This window comes from Penicillium crustosum (genome assembly GCF_028827405.1).
Source record: "Penicillium crustosum strain IBT 35664 chromosome Unknown utg000003l_segment0_segment0, whole genome shotgun sequence".
Lineage (NCBI taxonomy): Eukaryota > Fungi > Ascomycota > Eurotiomycetes > Eurotiales > Aspergillaceae > Penicillium > Penicillium crustosum.
This window is the reverse complement of record NW_026623124.1, coordinates 1447215-1467492: the sequence shown is the minus strand read 5'-3', so window position 1 is coordinate 1467492 and position 20278 is coordinate 1447215. Positions and strand designations below refer to the sequence as shown.

The 20278-nt window shown below is 47.8% G+C and overlaps 6 protein-coding genes across 6 annotated transcripts; 3 read left to right on the top strand and 3 right to left on the bottom strand.

The window, feature by feature from the left end:
* Positions 1-511: 511 nt before the first annotated feature.
* Positions 512-3316, top strand: N7487_007610 (uncharacterized protein; the record flags this gene model as incomplete). The annotated part of the gene is made up of 1 exon (XM_056875340.1): positions 512-3316. The coding sequence occupies one exon, from the start codon at positions 512-514 to the stop codon at positions 3314-3316; it is 2805 nt and encodes a 934-aa protein (XP_056727528.1).
* Positions 3317-3823: 507 nt separating this feature from the next.
* Positions 3824-4997, bottom strand: N7487_007609 (ATP phosphoribosyltransferase; the record flags this gene model as incomplete). Its single annotated transcript, XM_056875339.1, has 4 exons — positions 3824-4197; positions 4277-4768; positions 4885-4919; positions 4981-4997. 4 exons carry the CDS (start codon positions 4995-4997, stop codon positions 3824-3826), a joined length of 918 nt encoding a protein of 305 aa, XP_056727527.1.
* A 146-nt stretch (positions 4998-5143) lies between these two features.
* Positions 5144-6380, top strand: N7487_007608 (40S ribosomal eS28 domain-containing protein; the record flags this gene model as incomplete). The annotated part of the gene is made up of 5 exons (XM_056875338.1): positions 5144-5238; positions 5364-5494; positions 5540-5683; positions 5842-5925; positions 6116-6380. Coding segments are annotated over 5 exons (516 nt in total), but the record flags the coding sequence as incomplete, so codon positions are not given.
* Positions 6381-7166: 786 nt separating this feature from the next.
* Positions 7167-7835, bottom strand: N7487_007607 (uncharacterized protein; the record flags this gene model as incomplete). The annotated part of the gene is made up of 1 exon (XM_056875337.1): positions 7167-7835. The coding sequence occupies one exon, from the start codon at positions 7833-7835 to the stop codon at positions 7167-7169; it is 669 nt and encodes a 222-aa protein (XP_056727525.1).
* Positions 7836-11711: 3876 nt separating this feature from the next.
* Positions 11712-12161, top strand: N7487_007606 (uncharacterized protein; the record flags this gene model as incomplete). Its single annotated transcript, XM_056875336.1, has 2 exons — positions 11712-11741; positions 11766-12161. The coding sequence occupies 2 exons, from the start codon at positions 11712-11714 to the stop codon at positions 12159-12161; spliced, it is 426 nt and encodes a 141-aa protein (XP_056727524.1).
* Positions 12162-13340: 1179 nt separating this feature from the next.
* Positions 13341-16847, bottom strand: msh3 (mismatch repair protein MSH3; the record flags this gene model as incomplete). Its single annotated transcript, XM_056875335.1, has 3 exons — positions 13341-14849; positions 14899-15992; positions 16049-16847. 3 exons carry the CDS (start codon positions 16845-16847, stop codon positions 13341-13343), a joined length of 3402 nt encoding a protein of 1133 aa, XP_056727523.1.
* Between the last annotated feature and the right edge of the window lie 3431 nt (positions 16848-20278).

Genomic DNA, 20278 nt, shown 5'->3' with positions numbered 1-20278 from the left:
AAAAAAGATACCAAAATTTTAGGACGTCCCCCATATTCAATAGGAATGTCGATCATACATGTACATGAAAGAGATAGGTTCATAGGTAGTCCATGTACCTTGTTAAGCCAAGCATTTGGTATTTTGCTTAATTCTTGACAATTTTTTAGACATCCAATACCAACCTTAGAACCAAGTAAGAAGACTAAGCAAGTACAAACCGGAATATCATAAACTTCCAAGGTTTTTGTCAACATCCGACCGACCCGAGAAGGCTGTGCTGGTGGAACCCACCTGTTTCCGGCCTTTATGAACGCATCTCTCGAAAAATAAAACAACATTGAACATTCTTCCTTCCAAATATACCTTGTACAATATACATCCAGGGCCAAGCTCTTTGAATTCTTGCTCCACGTGCGGCCCACATTGGTGTGCATCATCCAATGCCAAGTGTTGGGATAGTTACACACTTGTACGACCTCATGCTTTGAACTGGTTTCAGAGCTTTTCTCTTTTCTCGGCATAAATCGCCATGGCCTCAACCCCCGCCAACCGACCATATTCCTCACGCCTGGCCCCGGAAACCGCTGCGGCGGCGGTCGCCTCAACACACCCGCAGAACCAGACATTGTACTCATCGGAGACATCCTCGAATTTGGTCGTCTCAGACTCCCCCTCCCATTATTCATCCTTCTCCAGCTCCGATAGCGACGAACCACTCCCACACTCAATCGAGGTCACCGATGAAGATGCCGCCGGCGACGTGGTGGGGGTTAGCATTGGGCGCGAGCAGAGCCGCATGAAGGCCCGAGCGACCCCCGTGGAAGAGAAGAACCGCGTGCTGGAACATCAGGGGTCATATTTCTCCACGATACCGGATACTATTGGCGAGGATGGCCTATTTGCATCGGAAATCACGGCCGAGCCGGAGTCAGAGGAGCCCGAGGTCGAAAAAGTACCAACACCACCACCGGCACCATCACCGCGCGAACGGAAGTCCGGACATAAGCCTCGGGCATCATACCCCTCTCCGCAGTACAAACAACCCGAACCAGGCCTCGCGCATGGCCCTCGAAGCGATCTTTTTGCCACGGCCCCTGAAAAGGCTGGGTCGAAAGATTCAGCCGTGAGCCAGCGGTCTGGCTTTGTCGGGGCTTTATTGAAGAACACACTGCCTCGTCGACCACGCGCCTGGTCCGGCGAGCTGAAGAGATTCTTCCCTGATCTGACCTCCTTGAGGAAACGGCCTTCTCTCTCGTTCCGTGCGCCCAATGGCCAAAACCGAATCCGCAGCCAGACGGTAGCTCCCGCAGCTAAGAAGAACACGGGAGTGCCGAAAAGAACTTCATCGCTGGTCCTACGCTCGCCGCCGTCAGCTTTTGCACCAAGCAGCTCTAGCGTTGATGATGACGGGGAAGCCGCTCAGTCGATACCTGAGCTACGCTCGCCAGATGGAACCTCAGCCGCGAAACATTCCTTCATACGGAGGCCTAGTTCAGCGATGCCTGGTCGACCACCAAGTCTGCGGAGGTCCTCGTCGGATCAATCGCTGTATCTACGTGCGTCGTCCACGGCATCGTCCCTAGAGCAGCGGCCATTGTACGAGAATGTGCATACCCAGGTGAACAGCCGGTTCAAGGCAATCAAGGATAGTCTTCAAGACTCGAGTAGCAGGCTGCTCAGCATGCCGAATCTCCATTTACAGGATATCCGCAATGATTGGGGCTCTCGTCCGTTCCTGCCAGATCTTGGAAACAGTTCATCCAATAACAGCAATGGTGTTAATGGTACTGCCAAAGGGGAACAACCACCGCGGGCTGCAACTCCACCGCTAACTCCACGGAACAATCCTAACATAACACATCCAGTGTTGGAAGAAGCAATGGCAGATCTCACGGGCGATGTTGTGATTCTGGGAGGCTACCGAGGATCAATCCTGCGGTCTGCTAAACCACCCCATCGTCAACTGTGGGTGCCAATGAAGGTTGGTCTCAATCTACGGAAAGTAGACTTGGAGGTTGGTCTGCACCCGGAGGACGAGGAACGCATGGAAGAGACCATCATTCCATCTGGGGTTCTCTCCCACGTTGGCCCGGTGGACGTCTGTCGACGATTGATGAAGCGTTTGCGCAAGAGCGAAAATGCCCTGCGTGGCGATTTGCGTGTCCACGATTACGGATACGACTGGCGCCTAAGCCCCGAGCTGCTCTCACGCAGGCTCATCGCCTTCCTGGAGAGTCTACCATGCAACCAGGAGCCTGCACCAGGTGAATCCCGACGCGGCGCTACAGTCATCGCACACAGTCTGGGCGGTCTGATAACCCGACACGCGGTCAACGAACGACCCGATCTCTTCGCCGGAGTCGTGTACGCAGGCGTACCCCAGCACTGCGTGAACATCCTCGGACCCCTCCGCAGCGGCGACGACGTCCTCCTCAGTTCCCGCGTTCTAACAGCGCAAGTAAACTTCACCTTCCGAACGAGCTTCGCCCTCCTCCCAGAAGACGGGCACTGCTTCATCGACAAACAAAGCAAAAAAGAATTCCGTATCGACTTCTTCGACCCCCAAACCTGGGAAGACCACCGTCTCTCCCCTTGCACGGGCCCAGCTCTCCCCGCACCCCCAACGCCAACAACCCTTGGCTTCAAAGACATTCCCATAATCGGAAAGCGCTTCTCCATGGGTCCGCGCGAGGACTCGGATGAATACCTCTCCCAAGACCTACACAACCACCCGCACGACGGACACGCCCTCACGGGAACGGAGAAGGACATCTACGCCCGCAATAACAACACACCGCACAACCCAGCCTCGTACGCCGCATACGCAGCCGAGAAAGCCCAGAACCCGGCGGACGGCTTAGTTGGACCAGGCGCACACCCGCGCAGCAGTACCGCAACCAACAAAATAGCAACGACGAGCACTATCCCACTCCCCGCGGCGAGGGAGTATCTAAAGCGCACGCTGGCAGAGACCAAACGGTTCAAGGAGAACCTTGCGTTCCGGCCGACGCACCATTCCGAGAACAGATACCCGCCTGCGGCAGTGCTGTACGGGAAGACGTTGCCGACTGTGTATGGTGCGCGGGTTGTCTCGCGTGAGAGTATCAAGCAGGTTGATGCGTACGATGATCTTGCGTTTGCGGCTGGGGATGGAGTCTGTCTTGCTTCGGCTGCTATGTTGCCACCTGGATATAGGATTATCAAGGATGGATTGGTGAAGAGTGAGCGTGGGCATGTTGGGTTGCTTGGGGATCTTGAGGGGGTTGGACAGTGTCTTAGGGCTATTCATCGGGGGAGGAAGGAGGGGGTTGGATTGGGGGAGAAGGAATTGTGATAGGGTTTTGTTTTGTTTCTGGCGTTTGCCTTTTTTTTTTTATGACCTTTTGATGATACCATTGCCATATGTTTGATGATTTTTGATTGGTTATGTGGTTTTCGGTAGGGTTTGTTTATATGGCATTAGGGGTTTAGCTGTATCATACTGGCATTGAATCTGGTATATTCTTGTTCATATAGTAGGGGAGGATTGGGGTATTTATATAGAAAAAGAAAGATAGACAAGAAAGCCAAAGCAGAGCTCAATATACGAACGTGGATAAATCTCCTTGCACACACGCTATATAATCCTATCCCATTCTACCTAGCTAGGTATGTATGTGCTTTTTGTCCTATCAGTCCAATACCCATTGGAATAGCGAGACAGTCTCTATCGAAACCAAACAGAAGAAAAGGAACCAGTATCCCGGAAAATTCCATCACAGTATATAAAGTTAAAAAAAAAAGATCATGAGAAGGATGCTATAAAAACCCCAAAAAGAAAACAAATATCATCATCAAATCTTTAATCCGTGCGCGAGTTGGCAATGTTCATAACCAAGATATCACTCGCGCCAACCTTAATGAGCTCATCCATTACCGTAGCAATGCGCTTCTTCTCCACCATCGAGCTGACAGCAACCCATCCCTCCTCCTCGAGCGCAGTGATAGTAGGCGCGCGCTTGCCGGGGGTGATCTTAGATGCGACGGGCAGCTGATCACGCGGGATGTTGTATTGGCACAGGACGAACTTCTGGGCGGTGATGACACCACGCAGACGGGAAGTGAGGAGGGTGAGGATGTCACTGTTGGACTGGCGGGACTTGACCAGCACGGCGGTGCTGGAGACGACGGTGTCAATTGCCTTCAGGCCGGCGGCCTTCATAGTCTCACCGGACTCTGAAGAGAAGATTTGAGTGTTAGCGACGGATTCCAGCATTCCAGTATTTCAGTTTGTCTAGCGCTTATCACAACATACCAACAAGATCAACGATACCATCCGCGACGCCGAGGGCGCAAGCAGCCTCAACACTACCGCCGACATACTTGATCTTCGTGGCGAGCTTCTGGCCAGCCTCGGCACCTTCCAGTTTACGGAAGAAAGCCTCGGTGAGGGCAGTGAAGCTGGTCACAACGTTGGAGCCAACGAGGTCCTTGGCCTCCTTGAGCTGACCCTTCTCCGGGACTTGCACCTGCAGCTTGCAGGCGCCGAAGCCTAGGTCGAGGATTTCCTCGACGCCGGAGACCTCGCCAGCGGGCAGGGTGGCATCGTGCTCGGCGACTTGGTCGCGGCCAGTGATTCCGAGATCGACGCGGCCTTCGCCGACGAAGGTCGGGATGTCGGCGGCGGGCAGGAAGATCAGCGCAATGGGCAGGTTCTTGACCAGCGCGATGTCGAGGCGGGTTTCGCGGCGGAACTGGACGTCACAGCCGGCGAGGAGGTCGAGGGTTGCTTGTTGCAGACGTCCCTCTGTACAGTGGATTTGCGTCGTCAGTCTTGGGTTCTTTATCTTTGTCTTTGTTTCTTGGTTCTTGGGTACCACTGCTCGCAGAGGTCTATGAGTCACGGTTTGGGAGGGAACTTGCTTTTGGGGACGGCGAAGAGAAGACGGCCTTCCAGGCTGTTTAGAATATATGGGTTAGTAGGGATCTTAATGCGGTTTGTAATTCAGGTTGACTCACTGGTTGACGAGATCCATGGCGATAGAGCGGTGCGGCGCGGGGTTTTCACGGGTTTTTGGTGGGGGGATAAGCTGATGGGAGATCAATTGACAAAGAGATCGAGTCAATTGAAATTCTGAGACGGTAAATATATCTTGGAGAGAAGGAAGAACAATTGATATAGTCCGGAAGAGTCAGAGGGAGAGAGAGACCGGAGCTTCTTGCGGCAGAAATTGGAGGGGCAGACTACTCCGGTAAACTAGTGACGGGACCAGAGGAGTATGTACCGTGTTCGTTGGACAGTATGAGCCCACGTGATAGAATTATTTGGTATATGGCTATTTGGATTGTCTATAGGATATGCTTGGTAGAGCCTTCAATAATTTTTTTATATTTTTTTGTAGAATAATTGGATGTGGAAGCCAACATCGACTGGTGATGCTGAACGATATCGGAGTTCAGCGAAAATATGTTCTGCCTGATGGCCCAGGTGTCAATTTTTATGCGCTGACTCATCTGATGCCTGACGGCTCAGGTGTCCAGCCCTGAGCCCTCGCGTAATTTGCACGAACCCACACAGGCCAAATTCCACTTCAACACTCATTTACCTTCAGTCCAACCAACTCCAACCCTCGAGCTCAACGCCCTCTCCAGACCTCCAAGATGGATTCCAGCAAGCAGCCCGTTAAGCTCGTCAAGGTGACCCGTGTCCTCGGCCGCACCGGTATGTGCTTTCCCAGCCTTTTGAAGCTCCAAAACCCACAATTCGATATTCGATATTCGCGGGGTGCACCCATTGCGCCCCGGATCGCCCGAAACAAACCGATGAAAACCAGACACTTGGAGGAATAGCAATGGCTAATTTGTGGTCTATTCATTTAGGATCCCGTGGTGGTGTCACCCAGGTCCGCGTCGAGTTCATGGACGACACCTCGCGTTCCATCATCCGTAACGTCAAGGGCCCAGGTATGCGACATTGATCTCCTTGAATCCGTTTGTCTTTTGGGATCACAAGAGGAGGAATCACACGGGGGTCTATACATTCATTCTACAATGAAAAGAGGCCCCATGTTGAAATATGGAATTTTTCGAAAATCGACCCAAAAGACGAAAACTTTACCGAACCACATCACTAACATCTATTCCTCCGCACCAGTCCGCGTTGACGACATCCTCTGCCTGCTCGAGTCCGAGCGCGAGGCCCGCCGTCTCCGTTAAAATTCACCAAAACGAAATTTCGCTCGCGTCGTCTATTTTGTCTCTCTTCTTCTCTCGCATATCCCTTACGACCGGTTTTTCATGATTACTCTTCGGCCAAAATCGAGTCCCCCGCTTTTCTTTCTTGCCGTACCTTCAACCTCCTATCTTCCTCAGCCCTAAACCGCCGCGCTGCTCAACCCATTCCCGCCTGCCGACTCTCGGCCATTTCTACGATTTCCGACGTTTCGACTGGAGGTGATGGTTTGTGTGGATTGACTTTTTGGTTTTTATAACGCCGAAAGTCCCGGAAGGTCGATTATGGAGAAACGATCGTGAGAGAGAGGAGCAGAGAGCGCAAAAAAGATAATAGAAAGCCTTTTTTTTTATTGATACGAGAAAACGAAATCAGGTTCTTGCGCGAGGGCTGGTTAGTGGACTTGTGGCACGGTCTGGTCTGGTTTCGATCTTGGTGTTTTACTACATACACACACGTCAATCTAGGCGTGCTTGCATGGGCTCAATGCGACAAACGAGGTTGTGATGTTGTTTCCTCTCTTCTCTTCCTCGTACCAGATTTCCCCCACTACTGGTATTTAGAAAGGACAAACGCCGATTCGAACCGGACCCCGATCGACAAAAAGAACAATGGAATCCAAAAAAAAGTTTGAAAACTTCCAGTTCAGCCTTGTCGAGGTCGAGGTTTTGAAAGCGTTCGTAGAACATCTGGCCAGCGTAGTCTATGTGGGTTTCTAGATTAGATATTCCGGGGTTTAACTGTTGTCTGGGGTTCTCCAGGCCTGTCTGCCAAGTACATGGATGTAGACCGTAACTGTGCCATGTGCCTTGGTATAAATTGGAACCTGTGTATGTTTTACGCGCCTGTTCGTCTTTCTTCCTAGGACATCCAAAAAGACATGTTTATCTTATGTATAATGTCCAGAGACATGAATCAAAGTAAGAAAAGAATGACCAACATTGAGAACTACATCAAACCCCCAGCTAGCTCTTTATTCAAATACACCAAGCCAGGAATCGAGCTCATCCTTGATTCCGTCTTCAATATCGCATATGCTCCCAAACTCAATACCACCGTGACATTCAAGGTCTTCTCCATTATTTGCCCAATACACATCGACATATTGGCGATTCTTACCAATGTGCCCGAAATTTCCAAGAGAATCTGAAAATATCTTGTTCGCGATCTCATACACCGGTGCCCCGACACCGAAAGCTCGGGCGATGCCTCCTAACCAACGACCGGCGCCGTAGGCGTCCGACAATATTTCGCTTATTATAACCTTCCGGAATTCTTTCAGAGGGCTTGGAAAAGATTGTTCTGCATCGAGGAACATCCAGTCGCTTGATCCACGTTTGATTAGCTCTTTGAGCGAGACGCTGTGCTTCAGGTAGCTCGTCGGGATCTCCCGTTCGAACAAATACTCATATTTAAAAGCGTTTGCATCTTTGCTGTTCATGAGCTTCTGTGCAAGTTTGCGAGCATGGTGAGGCTTCGTACTGGCGTCATGTGGCACAAATATTATCGCGATCCATATCTCTTCTGGGTCCTCCGGGTCTTGCTGCGGAGCGTAGTATTTTTCTAGGGCACGGTATAGCGCTTCAACGGGACGAACGGTAACAGATATCAGTGCAGTAGGGACTTTCTGTCTTCGAATCATGTGGCTGCTGAATTCACGAAGCAGCAGCCTCTGGGATAGCACCCTAGGGACGTGGGGGTATTTCCCACATCTTAGTGCACCGGCACTTTCTGAAGAATAGCAACGATAAAAGTATCGACCCTCCGGCGAAGGCTCCATGCTGAAAGTAAGGCCTTCGCTATTTCGTTATGGATTATGTTATAGCTTCTGCTATACAAATCAGGAAGAGAGAGGAAGAGGAAGCGGGGTACATATTTAGACCCTAAATCTGGCAAACAAGCGATCACTCCGTAAGCAAACAAGCCTATACAACCAGGAATCAATGGGATGATCCAATACATTCTCAGGCATTGTCTAAATGCATAGGTACCAGTATATCCCAGATTTTTGGCCACGGTTGCGATTTTCCCGATGGGGGTGCCGTCGCTTTATAAGGGTGCCCAACTTCCGACAACATACTCGCCAAGTATTTCGTAGCATAGGGTGATCACTCAGTGAATACCTAGGTACTTAGACTATACTTAGTAACTAAGCATATGGGCCTTGCGGCTGAGAAATAAAGGCCTGCAATAGTTCAACTAGGTGGGATATATGACGGACTATTTCCTCTATATAGCGAGCGCGGTTGTAAGGTTCATCTTAGATTTCTAGTCTTTTGCCAGTAGAGTAGCGGATTTACCTACAGAACACGCCCCAAAGGTGGCCCGTGACAGGATTAGTCTACCTCCACTTAAATATTTTAGCGTATAAATTAGCGTGGTATTTAATGTGGTATTTTACAATAGGGCAACATAATCACGTGAGAAGTGGATCATATATCTGCCATCTATTCTGTGATACTAGCGCTAGCAACTAAACCCTTACTCGTAGGCGAAGTAACGGCAGTCCTCAGTAGAAGGCACCCAATCGCGGTTATAGGCGGAGGTCACCTATATCGAAAAGATATTATATCCCCAACAAATGAACACCGGTTTAGAATCAGTAGTGCAAAGGGTGGTAGCATAGGAAGCCATTCACCGCTGGCATAATGAGGCCCAATCCCCCAGTATATAGCAAAATTTGATAGACGTAAATTCTCGGCATCACTATATAATCCGGTTCCATAACTCAGTTGGTTAGAGTGCGATGCTAATAACGTCGAAGTCGAGGGTTCGACCCCCTCTGGAACCAACTTGATCTTTTTGTTTTTTAAACTACCATGTAGTCTCTATTAACAAGTCATTGCATATTATATAGCTTAATCCATCCTCGTTGAAAAAAAAAAAAAAAAAAAAAGATAAAGAACTCTCGATAAAGGTGGTACCTATTATACTACCTAGCAGGTGGTTATAGAGTATAAATTAGATGCGTAATTTTGATATGCACAAAAATACCGCCTTGAAAATACCGCTTTAAAAAATACGACTTTCGAACATAATGGCTAAAATTTATCAACAAGCATAATCGGTTCCATAACTCAGTTGGTTAGAGTGCGATGCTAATAACGTCGAAGTCGAGGGTTCGACCCCCTCTGGAACCAGCTTATTCTTTTATTTTTTTTAAAAATAAATTCCATCATAGTCTCTCTACCCGAGTCGTCAAATATTAATAACTGTGCCAAGCGTCCAACGCACACACCCCTGTGTATTGGTGCGCCCCCAGTAGATAACCATTTTTCATCAGATAAGCAATCTACAATAAGTATCTTTTGTATGGGAAAGTCCTATAAACGATACTTTTATACCTTATAGACACTATACAAAATTTCTCAACCCTTAGACTAACTAAAGTAAGAGAAAGGGTATAAATATCAGATAACTCTATCCTAATTAGTTAATGTAATGCTAGTCTTATCTAGATATCTAACGTATATAAAGGATAATATTTTAAAAGCAACAAACACTACGTCGTGAATGCATAGAGAGATAGATAGTTATACTACATGCCTTTTTTCTTTGAGTTTACTTGATATTCCTTCAAACTGTACATCTCTGCTTATATCTTCCCTAACTAGTTCAAATGTTGAGAAATTTTGTATGCGTGTCTATGAGGTATAAAAGTATCGTCCGTAGGACTTTCCCATACAAAAGATACCTAAATTGTAGATTGGTTATCCGATGAAAAATGGTTATCTACTGGGGCCGCACCAATACACAGGGGTGTGTGTTGGACGCTTGGCACAGTTATAGCCTCACCCATCCTCACCTCGTTTAAGAAGGGGGAAGAAAAGGGTAAAGAATTTTAGATAAAGGTGGTACTATAATAGCTGGTTGTAGGCAGGTAGATGTTATAGATTAGATGCGTATTTTGATGAGTACTAGGTAAAAATATGGTTTTCGAACATAATGGCTAAAATTTAGCTCCCAGCATACTTGGTTCCATAACTCAGTTGGTTAGAGTGCGATGCTAATAACGTCGAAGTCGAGGGTTCGACCCCCTCTGGAACCACAGAATTATTTTTTTGTCATTTTTTTTCTTTTCTGACTCTACCTACTAGCGTACGTTGACAAACGTCATCGAGAAGAGTCTGAACACCAGATGAAGACCGAATGGGGGAGAGAAGCACTTTAGCAAGCAAATTCAACCCTCGATAGTCAAGCATTTGCCTTCTTGTCCACTAACCAGGATATGAATCCCAACCCGGTACCAGTTGAGAAACGGTGGCCTGGGCTGCAGGGAGAGACACTGTAGTGATCTATGGTCAGTCATACCACAAGCAAGCTAGTAAAATGGAGCTGTACGATATTAAATACTCACCTCAATTCTATAGTAATCTAATATACTATGGATTGATGATCAAGAGCGGGGGTATTCGCAAATGCCCGGAAACACCAACTTGAGACTATTGATAGTCAGTACCTAGTATATAAGATATACTAGATCAGAAGCTTTTTTTGGCTTATACAGCCAGATATAAAGCTTCTAAACCCGAGAGAAGTAGAGCTGATATTTGCAACTATAAAGAAGTTAGCAAGAGAACCAGCTTGAAACGCTCCGATTAAGCTTTGACATAAGCGTTTAGGCCATATTTGCATTAAGAGTATTGTCAAATTAAGCGAGATAACAGAGGATATTACTATTGAAAGTAACCCTAACATGAAAAGAGTAGGTATGTGAGGCCTGTCAATTGGCAGATGCTTTAAGGTAGATCTTGAGAAGAAGAGTCGGAGAAGCCTATGGTTTATTCGGTAGAGTACACCTCGATCTTATCTAGATGTAGCCTGCGTATAACGGGTATGTCTAAATAACATCTCTACCTAGATATTATGATATGTCACCTTATATTCACTTATATGAAGAAGGGCGAGTGCCAGATGGTAGTAGGGAGATTCCTTACCTTGGTCGGAAACTGGCTAAATGTTAAGATTCATATATTCCACTATAGCAACAAGCAGAGCGTTGGGAACGAGGTCGAATTCATGAGCGAAAACAAAGATTGTACTACAGAGTATGCTCCACCTAGTTTACTAGGGACGCGTGGTCCTGCGGAGAGATTGGGAGGAATGATCGTCCGTACCGATCAAGCACAAAAATCAGCCACTAAGCTTCTTTGGCTATATGGATTCTTAGTATATTCGATATTCGAGGATCACCAAGCGGGTGCAGCCAGACAGGATGTCACCAGGCGTAGAGATCGAATATTTGGCTAGATACGTATCCCAAAACCTGTATAGAGTATAATTCCCACGCAAGAAGGCACAAGATGCTGTATTTAGCTAGAGTTGTCGATATGGACCGGATCTAGACCTGTAAGAAGATCCAGCGATTAGTAGTCTAGTCGATAATAAAATCCCCAATCAACTCTCACTTTGGGTGAAGCACAACGTGAAATCTCAGGGATACTGAATATACCAATGACAGTAGGAAGGATGACTTTGCAATATTAAACTGAGCATACTAAGCCAGGTGAAGCTCCATATGCAAATGCAAATCTGGACCCGCATCTGGGTATAGGGGGGGTAGAGATGCTAGAGAGAGGGAAGTTACCCCGGTAGCAAGCTCTTTGAAATCAGCATATGGGTTGCCATTGATATCGGTATCCGAGATCAGACTGGCACAAATACAGTGGCGAACACGGCCTCAAGGTGGCCTCCCAGAGAGTTTCCCTACATATTTACCTACCTCTCCACCACCCACCCATCCACCCTGCGCAAGATCCTTCACACCACGCTCCATACCACAGGATTCGGATTCGTCAAGCTCCACCTCGATTCCTCTGATTCCGTCAATATCGTCGATCCCACCGGATCATACACCCCGACAAACTCTAGTCTCGCACGGAAAAAGGAGCACCGCGGAAGACCAACTACACGAACGAGTAGCGATGGTGCGAAGGCAGACAACCAGCAATCACATATTCACGACTAAATTAAGCTGCAGGAAATGGCCACATCATGCCGATGATTTTATTTAGGGGGTTGACAAAGTCATCAACGGAAGGAGAATCCTTTTGTTGCATTTGGCACGTTAGCCAGATGACTAGTTGACCACCAGTGGCTAGCGGGTCACCTAACCCACCAAGCCAGGGTCCATATCAGTAGCTAGTGACCCCAAGGAATATCATCATTATCTTCCGTATTAGAGAACCCTCCATTGTGTAACAGCTTTCAATAGTCGAAGCCGAGGGGTTGAAAATATACAACCTTAAACGGGAAGATTTACCTACTTATAGGTTATAGCTATATATACATTATGTCCTACTAGCATCAAAATCGAATCACTAGCGCAGTATAATATATAGCCTTAGCCTATACTCTGCTTTGCTCTACTACTTTACTAACTAGGAGATAAAGTACCCACCGTCCGTTAGATATGTGAGGATTTGAGGCAATAACTGTGCCAAGCGCCTAATATACCTGCCGGGTATTGGTGCGCCCCAGGCAGGGGGATACATATATCAATTCCCTCTGCTATAGGCATGATTTACACTGCTTTAACCCCATACTATGATCTAATTCGATAACTCGGTAGAGAAACTATGATAGATATACAAAAATTAGGGAAAGAAAAAAAAGAAGGCTGGTTCCAGAGGGGGTCGAACCCTCGACTTCGACGTTATTAGCATCGCACTCTAACCAACTGAGTTATGGAACCTGATTGTTCGATTAGTTCCGGCAATATTATGCATTATAAGCCTAAATCACTTGAAACCAGACAAAATCACAATTTATACATCGAATCACAAGCCAAGTAGGGCTATCTTGAAAGGAGTACCCTCGAGCTGTTATTCGAACCCCTTCTCCCCTTCCTAAGCCTACTGAGACCTCTTACAGCAATTGTATTTCCAAAAAATTATCCCAATGACCATACATAAGCCCTTCACAGCGTTAGCGGTTAGGAACGATAGGTACTTCTAATACTATGTAGCCCCCTAGCAAAATGAAGTCACTAATGTTTTCCGCTAGCCTCACCAGTCTACTCGGTGAGCAAAACCCGGCACAGGAGGAGCACTGAAGCGGAAAAGGAAAGCCATCTCAGCCTAAAATCCGGTGTATATGTAACTGTAACTGTACAACCGAAGATGCTTAATGCCCCGCATGATGTAAACTACAATTGCTCTGCACTAGCCATAAGCCTATTAAAAAGGCCATCAGCACCAGCAGACTCTCCATCCAAATCACTCTTATCATCAAGCACCCGGCCAACCGCCCCAACAAGCCCAGCCAAGCGCTTCCGCCGAATAGAATCTTCCAGCTCAGCGCTCTTTTGACGGGCGACGTCAATAACAGTCGAGGGCAAGTTCGCCAGCCGCGCAACGTTCAACCCATAGCTACGGTGCGCAACTCCCTCAGTAACCTCGTAGAGGAATGTAATCTCCCCCTCCCCTTCCTTGTCCTTGATACCCGTCTCCGTGAACCGCATATGGACATTACGGAGAGCCTGGTCCGGGAAGGAATGCACCATCCGCGAGAGATGCTGGTAATGCGTAATAAAAAGGGTCAGGGATTGAATCGACCGAACCATATAATCCAGCACGGCCTGCGCAATAGCGACACCGTCATGCGTGGACGTACCGCGGCCCAGCTCGTCGAGGATAACCAAGGATCGAGGCGTTGCTTGTTTAAGGATATCTGCTGTTTCAGAGAGCTCGACCATGAAGGTTGATTCGCCGGCGAGCATGTTGTCGAAGGCGCCCATGCGCGTGAAGACGGCATCTAGAAGACCGAGTCGGGCGGAAGTTGCTGGGACGTAGGATCCGATCTGGCCCATGATTGCGATTAGTGCTACCTGTCGCACATAGCTGGATTTACCGCCCATGTTGGGACCGGTGACGAGGAGGGCGCGCGTCCCAGCGTGTTGGAGATTCGTGTCGTTGGGTACGTATGTGTCTGTGAGGAGTTGCTCCACCATTGGGTGTCGGCCTTGCTCGATGTGGAGACCTGCTTCTTCTGTGTATTCCGGCTTGACATAACCCGGTTGCTGGGCTATGTCTGCGAGAGATAATAGGCAGTCTAGGGTTGCGAGAGATTGGATGCAATCCCGGAAGGACTGGTACTGCGCTGCAATATCAGCTAGGAGGGTTTTGTATGCTTGGTCGCAGGCTGCTGCTAGGGCTTCTTTGTACTGATCACGCTCGCGGATAAGCTGGATGACTTCTGGCGTGTGGAAGCGGGACACCTTTTTTGTGCCGCTGACTTTGACCCACGATGCTGGAACGCGCTTGAGTGCTGGTGAGTTGTTTTCGATCTCGATCAAATACTCTATTCCGGAGACTGTCGAGTATTCGACTTTGCCTCTCCCGATTGTGGATGCTGCCTCTTTGCGGTGTTCCAAGAACCCGTGTTCAGTGCTTCCAATTTGCAGCTTGAGTTCACTGATATCCTCTGTCTCCTCCGCTTCGCGAAAGAAGGTATATTTGTCATTGGTTCGCGCAGCGTGCATGTTGATCTTATCCAAAAACTTGACGACTGAAGCTCGAATCGTGGGCAGGGAGGCGATGGCCTCGCTCACTAGCGATGATTGAAAACCCGTCTGGGCAGGTGATTTGATATCTGCAAATTCCATCGCAATCATCTGCATAGCTTGTAGAACAGTGAGGAGTTCGGGTCGCTCGCACTTGGATCCAAATTAGTACAGGTGTGGTCATCGCAGGAGTATTACCTACCTTTCCATAGTAAATGCGGATCAAACTCTTTTCAAGATCACTCTTAACTTTTTGTAGCAACCCTCGCACTCTCTCCACCGGAACCGCTCGCGCAGGATCAATAAGCTCTTCCACGGCATTCGTCCGCTCCTCAAGGCGCACTTTGTCCAGCAAAGGTCTCCCAACCCATTGCCGTAACATGCGTTGTCCGAATCGCGTGTGCGTCCGATCTAAGGTCCAGAATAGACTACCCTTTGTCGAGAGGTCCGTCTGGTTTTGGTAGATCTCTAGACTGACCAGCGTGTTTCCGTTCAGAAGCATATGCGAACGAGCCGAGAAGGGCTGGAAATACTTTGTGAGATCAAACACATGTTCCAACCCATATTCGGTCATATGTTCGATCATAGCAGACAAACAGATAGTCACCTGTTCCGGGAGGCCAAGAACGTTTTGAAGCAACTTCGCAGCCTGGGTATCCTCCTCGGTATTGGTAGCCTTCATTTTTCCTGCATAAAATCCCGATACATGGCTGTGTGCCTCAGCGGCGGAGGTTTTCTTTTTCTGGGCCCGTTCGAGGCGCACAGCGTCCCCAAAAACATTCATCTTGCTTCCAGATAAATGCTGCACGAGCTTTTCGCTAGCTCGAGACATTTCCCCAACAATCAAAATCTCACAGGGAGCGATATGCAATAGTCGTGTCTCGATCTCGCTCCGCATGAAACCATCCTCAAAGTCATCGTAGATAACGTCACCTGTGGCCGGCTGGACAGCGACAATCCCGACATGGACTCGCTCGTCATTCCCGGGGCCCTTGGCATTGGTCTCCGTCATACAGAGCATGTACCCGGTAGCAGGGGAGGCACCTCCCGCCGCCGGCGCAGGACCCTGCAGACCTTCCGCGTCATCGATATAGGTTCCTTTCGTGTAGAGGTTGGTTAATTTGCGAACAAACGGCGCATTACGATTATCACCCGCAGCCTTGAGCGCAGCCGTCTCGATCTGTCGCACCACGCCGACCTTGTGGCCAGCTGTAACGAGTCGCTTCACATGTACGTGTAATCGGTGCACGGGGATACTAGCCGAAGCAAATCGGCCGATGTGTGCCTCGGATGGATCTGCGGTAGGTCATGGCATTAGTATGTTTTCGGTATGGCATGCACGAAGTACTCACGTTCATCGAATCTGAATTTCCCAGGGATACACACGATGCCCAACTCCTTGGCCGCAATGCGCGCGTCCTCTCCGAAGAACCGGAACTTGTATCCCACTTCAATAACTAATACTGTGTTCATATTCTGACGCTTGATCTCAATGACCTGCTTCTCCATGGGTGTGAGCTTGCTCGCGGCCTTCTTCGCACCCTTGCCTTTAGTCGGGGGTGGTGGTGCAGGCTCATCGTCTTCCTCGGCCTCTGCAGCTTCGGCCTCCACGCTAGCTGCATCGCTCACTGTAATTCTCCCAATTCCAATCTGGCAGTCTGACCCACCGAGCTTTCGGACGAACTGCTGGTGGAGTTTCTCTTTCTCTTTTTTCCGCTGTTCCTGCTCCGGGTCTTCCTCCTCTGCGGGGACTGGCGCAACAGCAGGGGAGCTCTGGAACTTGAAGATATCGGTGCGTTGGCTGCTGCTTGCCTGAGAGGTGTGTTCAAAGTGTGCGCTTATCGCAACTCGGATTGGCTCCTCCGCGTCTGTGCCGGTGGTCTTCGCTCGCTTTGGTGCTGGTGCTACGATATCCTCATCATCGTTATCGTCATCGTCATCGTCATCTGCTGGGGTGATATCGTCTTGCTTCGGTTCGATCTTATTGACTGGTGACGCTTGTCTTTTCTTGGGCGCTTTGGCCGGGGTCGGTGCGGAGACTTTGGGCGTGGCGGAGGATGCGGGCTTCTGGGTGAAGAAGCTGGAGATGCTTGCTTGCTTTCGTTTCAACGATGGAGAGGGTGCGGAGGACTGTGAAGAATGAGGTGCCATCTCGACGAATGATGATTCCAACTGCTCCCACCGCAAGTATGGGAAGTGGAAGTGGCGTTGGACGTAGGGGTTGTGGGTTTGGTTGGGGGAGATGGACTTCAATGGAATTCAATACATGGATATTTCATCTCAGCTTGATCTCAGACTAAGAATGCTTCCAATCGAGTTCCATGTGAGTTCTCCGCATTTTACTCGGAGCTCGACGCGTACAGAACGCGCTGGGGCGTTAATTGGTTGCTGACTCAGCACTAATATGGAACTCGCCTGCCCAGGTCGGGAAGGCGTTCTAAGATCATCATGCTTGATCTTCCAGGGTATCAAATATGACACAGAAATGTTCTAGGAATAGGATAATATCTCCAACTTAAAGCATTGACTTGAGAATCGAAGGCTATTTATATGATAGTCTCATTGGATATACCCAAGGGGTCCCATCTCTAGCTCATCTGTAGCCCTAGTTCACGGTGGGAATAGTGATTTGCATTAACCATGAACAACCTCAGTCAGGGTTGTGTTACAAGAGAAAATTTATATGTCAACGGGTCCATGTATAAGGGGTGAGGGTTGATATGATGAAGATTTACGTAAATGAATATGTATTGTTACTGTTGAGCGTAAACATCTACGACCCTCGAAAGAGAGAGGGGAGGGGGGGTGGGGGCAGGAGTGAATGATAGCTCGACATGAATGAAAAAAATGCCATGAAGCCATCTGTATAGCTTCATGGGAACTTCATGGGAACAAATAATAAAGACCACAAAGCATCAATCCCTGGAGTGCTAAGTGCAACAGTCTTCAAGCATGAAGCACATATGCACATATGTATTCAGGGGCAAGAGACACAGAGTATAGTCATGAAGGGACCATGAAGGAACCTTCAAGAAAAGAGAATGCCCTCGGAGAATTCCTCTGGTAACAGAGCGCAGTCTCTGTACGATAAGTTCCAAAAATTTGCCCATGCTCAAAGAGCACAGAGTTCAGCTCACAGGAAGTGGAGACCCCAGGAAAGTACGGTCTGTATCCACAGAGGTCGCGGGGGGAACGAGTCCGGGCCACGACATGCTTCGTGCCTTTAGACTAGAGCCGAAGCCCCAATCTACTGTCTGACTGACCTGGACCGCGGCACTTCCCGGCGTCGGGATAGTGGTGACCACGATGTGCAATGTGGACCCGGGGTGTTGAAGAAGGAAGAAAAAGGGAGACAGAATTGGGGGGGGGTGGTATTTATGCCTTCCCGGTGGCTGCACCTGGGCAGGTGATGGGGGAACTGAGGTGACTTGTCCGTCGCCCAAAAAGGGAAGGAACCTAACCAGGCATCTACGTGACTACTAGGCAGCTTTAGGCAATACATATTTACATATGACTCTTCAATTTTTTTAGACTTTTATCTTATTCTTTCTATTCGTCTTGTAGGGCATCTACCTACTGATATTCACTCTAAATATGTATGATGATAGAGAATTCTATTCATCGTGTCTCATCTGGGCATATGACTCGTCATCACCACATCCTCCTTCTTCTACCCATGGATACTCCAACCTTGGAATTGACTTCTCTAGATGCTCTTAGCTTCGTCCACGGATCTTTGTAGTTTCCCTGAAGTAGCTTGGTACAACTTAAACTCCTGGCAGCTTACTCGCCTTCCTACGGGGTTATAATATGAGTAGACCATGCAGATACAGCTTAGATAGGTGCAAATGACGCCTTTTCGGCAACCTGTGAGCTAAAGATGCTGTCTGGATCGTGATTTGATTGAAATATAGGTAATAAGTGGTTATATATTTACATAGATGTGTAATGCAGATTGTATTCACGGTCACTCTCACTCTCGTTGTTGGGAAATACAGGACCAAATCAATATAGACATATAAAGACAACGATAGCACTTGATACAGGACTACATATATATCTCACTGTCTGAACCCATCAAACCCGGGAATAAGCGTGGGTCGCGCCTCACTGTTCTTGACGGGCGGTTGTCTTCAGATACTAGGGATGCGTTGTTGCCATAATCGTTAGCTTGGTTATTCAAGATCTCGTAGCTGTGGATACCTTGATATGAGACACGAGAAATTGAGAGAGCTCGTGCCATAGCCTTTTTGCTCTTTGGAGGGTTTTTTATATAAAAAAATGAAATAAAAAAAATTGGTGAGGCACCTCGGCGACGTTCCCAGGACATAGATATTCAAAGGAGCCGATCATACCGAGCTCGAGTATAGACTATATCATCGTTATAGACAATGTGTCAATACAAGAAGTACGTTATTGGAGGTGCATATCTGATTAATGGCCGGTGTCATATGATAATCTCGGGTTGAGACACCGGGGGAACAGCTGTTTGATTCTCTCTGCAAAGGCGGGACTTGGCAAGCGTATGTGATGGATGTGTATATATGGTTGGCTTGTGCCTGTGCGGCATTTCAATATAGCTTCGGTGTGTATTTCTTTGGCCTAGAATGAAATCGGGGTGCTTGTACATACAGTGACTACGAGATAAAACCTAGGACAAGAAGGGCCGAAACAGCATTGGGGCTGTACAAGACAAGAGGGCTCCCAGGAGTGGATGGTTTACAATATCTCCATTTTTTTCAATTCCATCATGGTATCTCTAATCAGACCTTCGAATTTTTATACCACTATAAATATCCAATCTATATATATATATCCCAGCCGACCACCAGCTATTCATTGCAGTACCACCTTTATCTAAATTTGTGTAAATTCTTTCCTAAAAGATGATGGATTAAGCTATATAATAAATCATATTATATACTAGTCCCTAGATATAATATTCCTACATAATTTAATCAAAAGTATTGGAAAAAATGAGGGTTTGAAATATAATGGTAAAATTTGATCAAGCAGACATAATCGGGTTCCATAACTCAGTTGGTTAGAGTGCGATGCTAATAACGTCGAAGTCGAGGGTTCGACCCCCTCTGGAACCAGCTTATTTCTTTTTGTCCGAATTTTTCATTTTCCAGAAATTATGGCACCTCTCGAACATAATGGCTAAAAATGACCAGCAGTCATAATCGGTTCCATAACTCAGTTGGTTAGAGTGCGATGCTAATAACGTCGAAGTCGAGGGTTCGACCCCCTCTGGAACCAACTTGTTTCTTTTTTTCCCCTCCCACTAGGAGATGGAAAACATTTAATGCGTATCTCTTTTTTTTTCTAGATCAGGGCACGGAAATTACTCATAATGAACATTCTCCATATTGATACTGGCTAATTATGATATTGTACAGCATATCAAACAACCCAACAAGGATGAGAAATACACATGGACACCCCCATGGGTAATCACAATTGATGAAAAAGAGTGAGCAATCAGCCTGGGTGTGAACAAGGTACGGTCGTCGGGTGAGGGCAAATTATGGTAATGCTACCACTGTCATTGTCTGGTTTTCGGGGTTGGATATCCATAG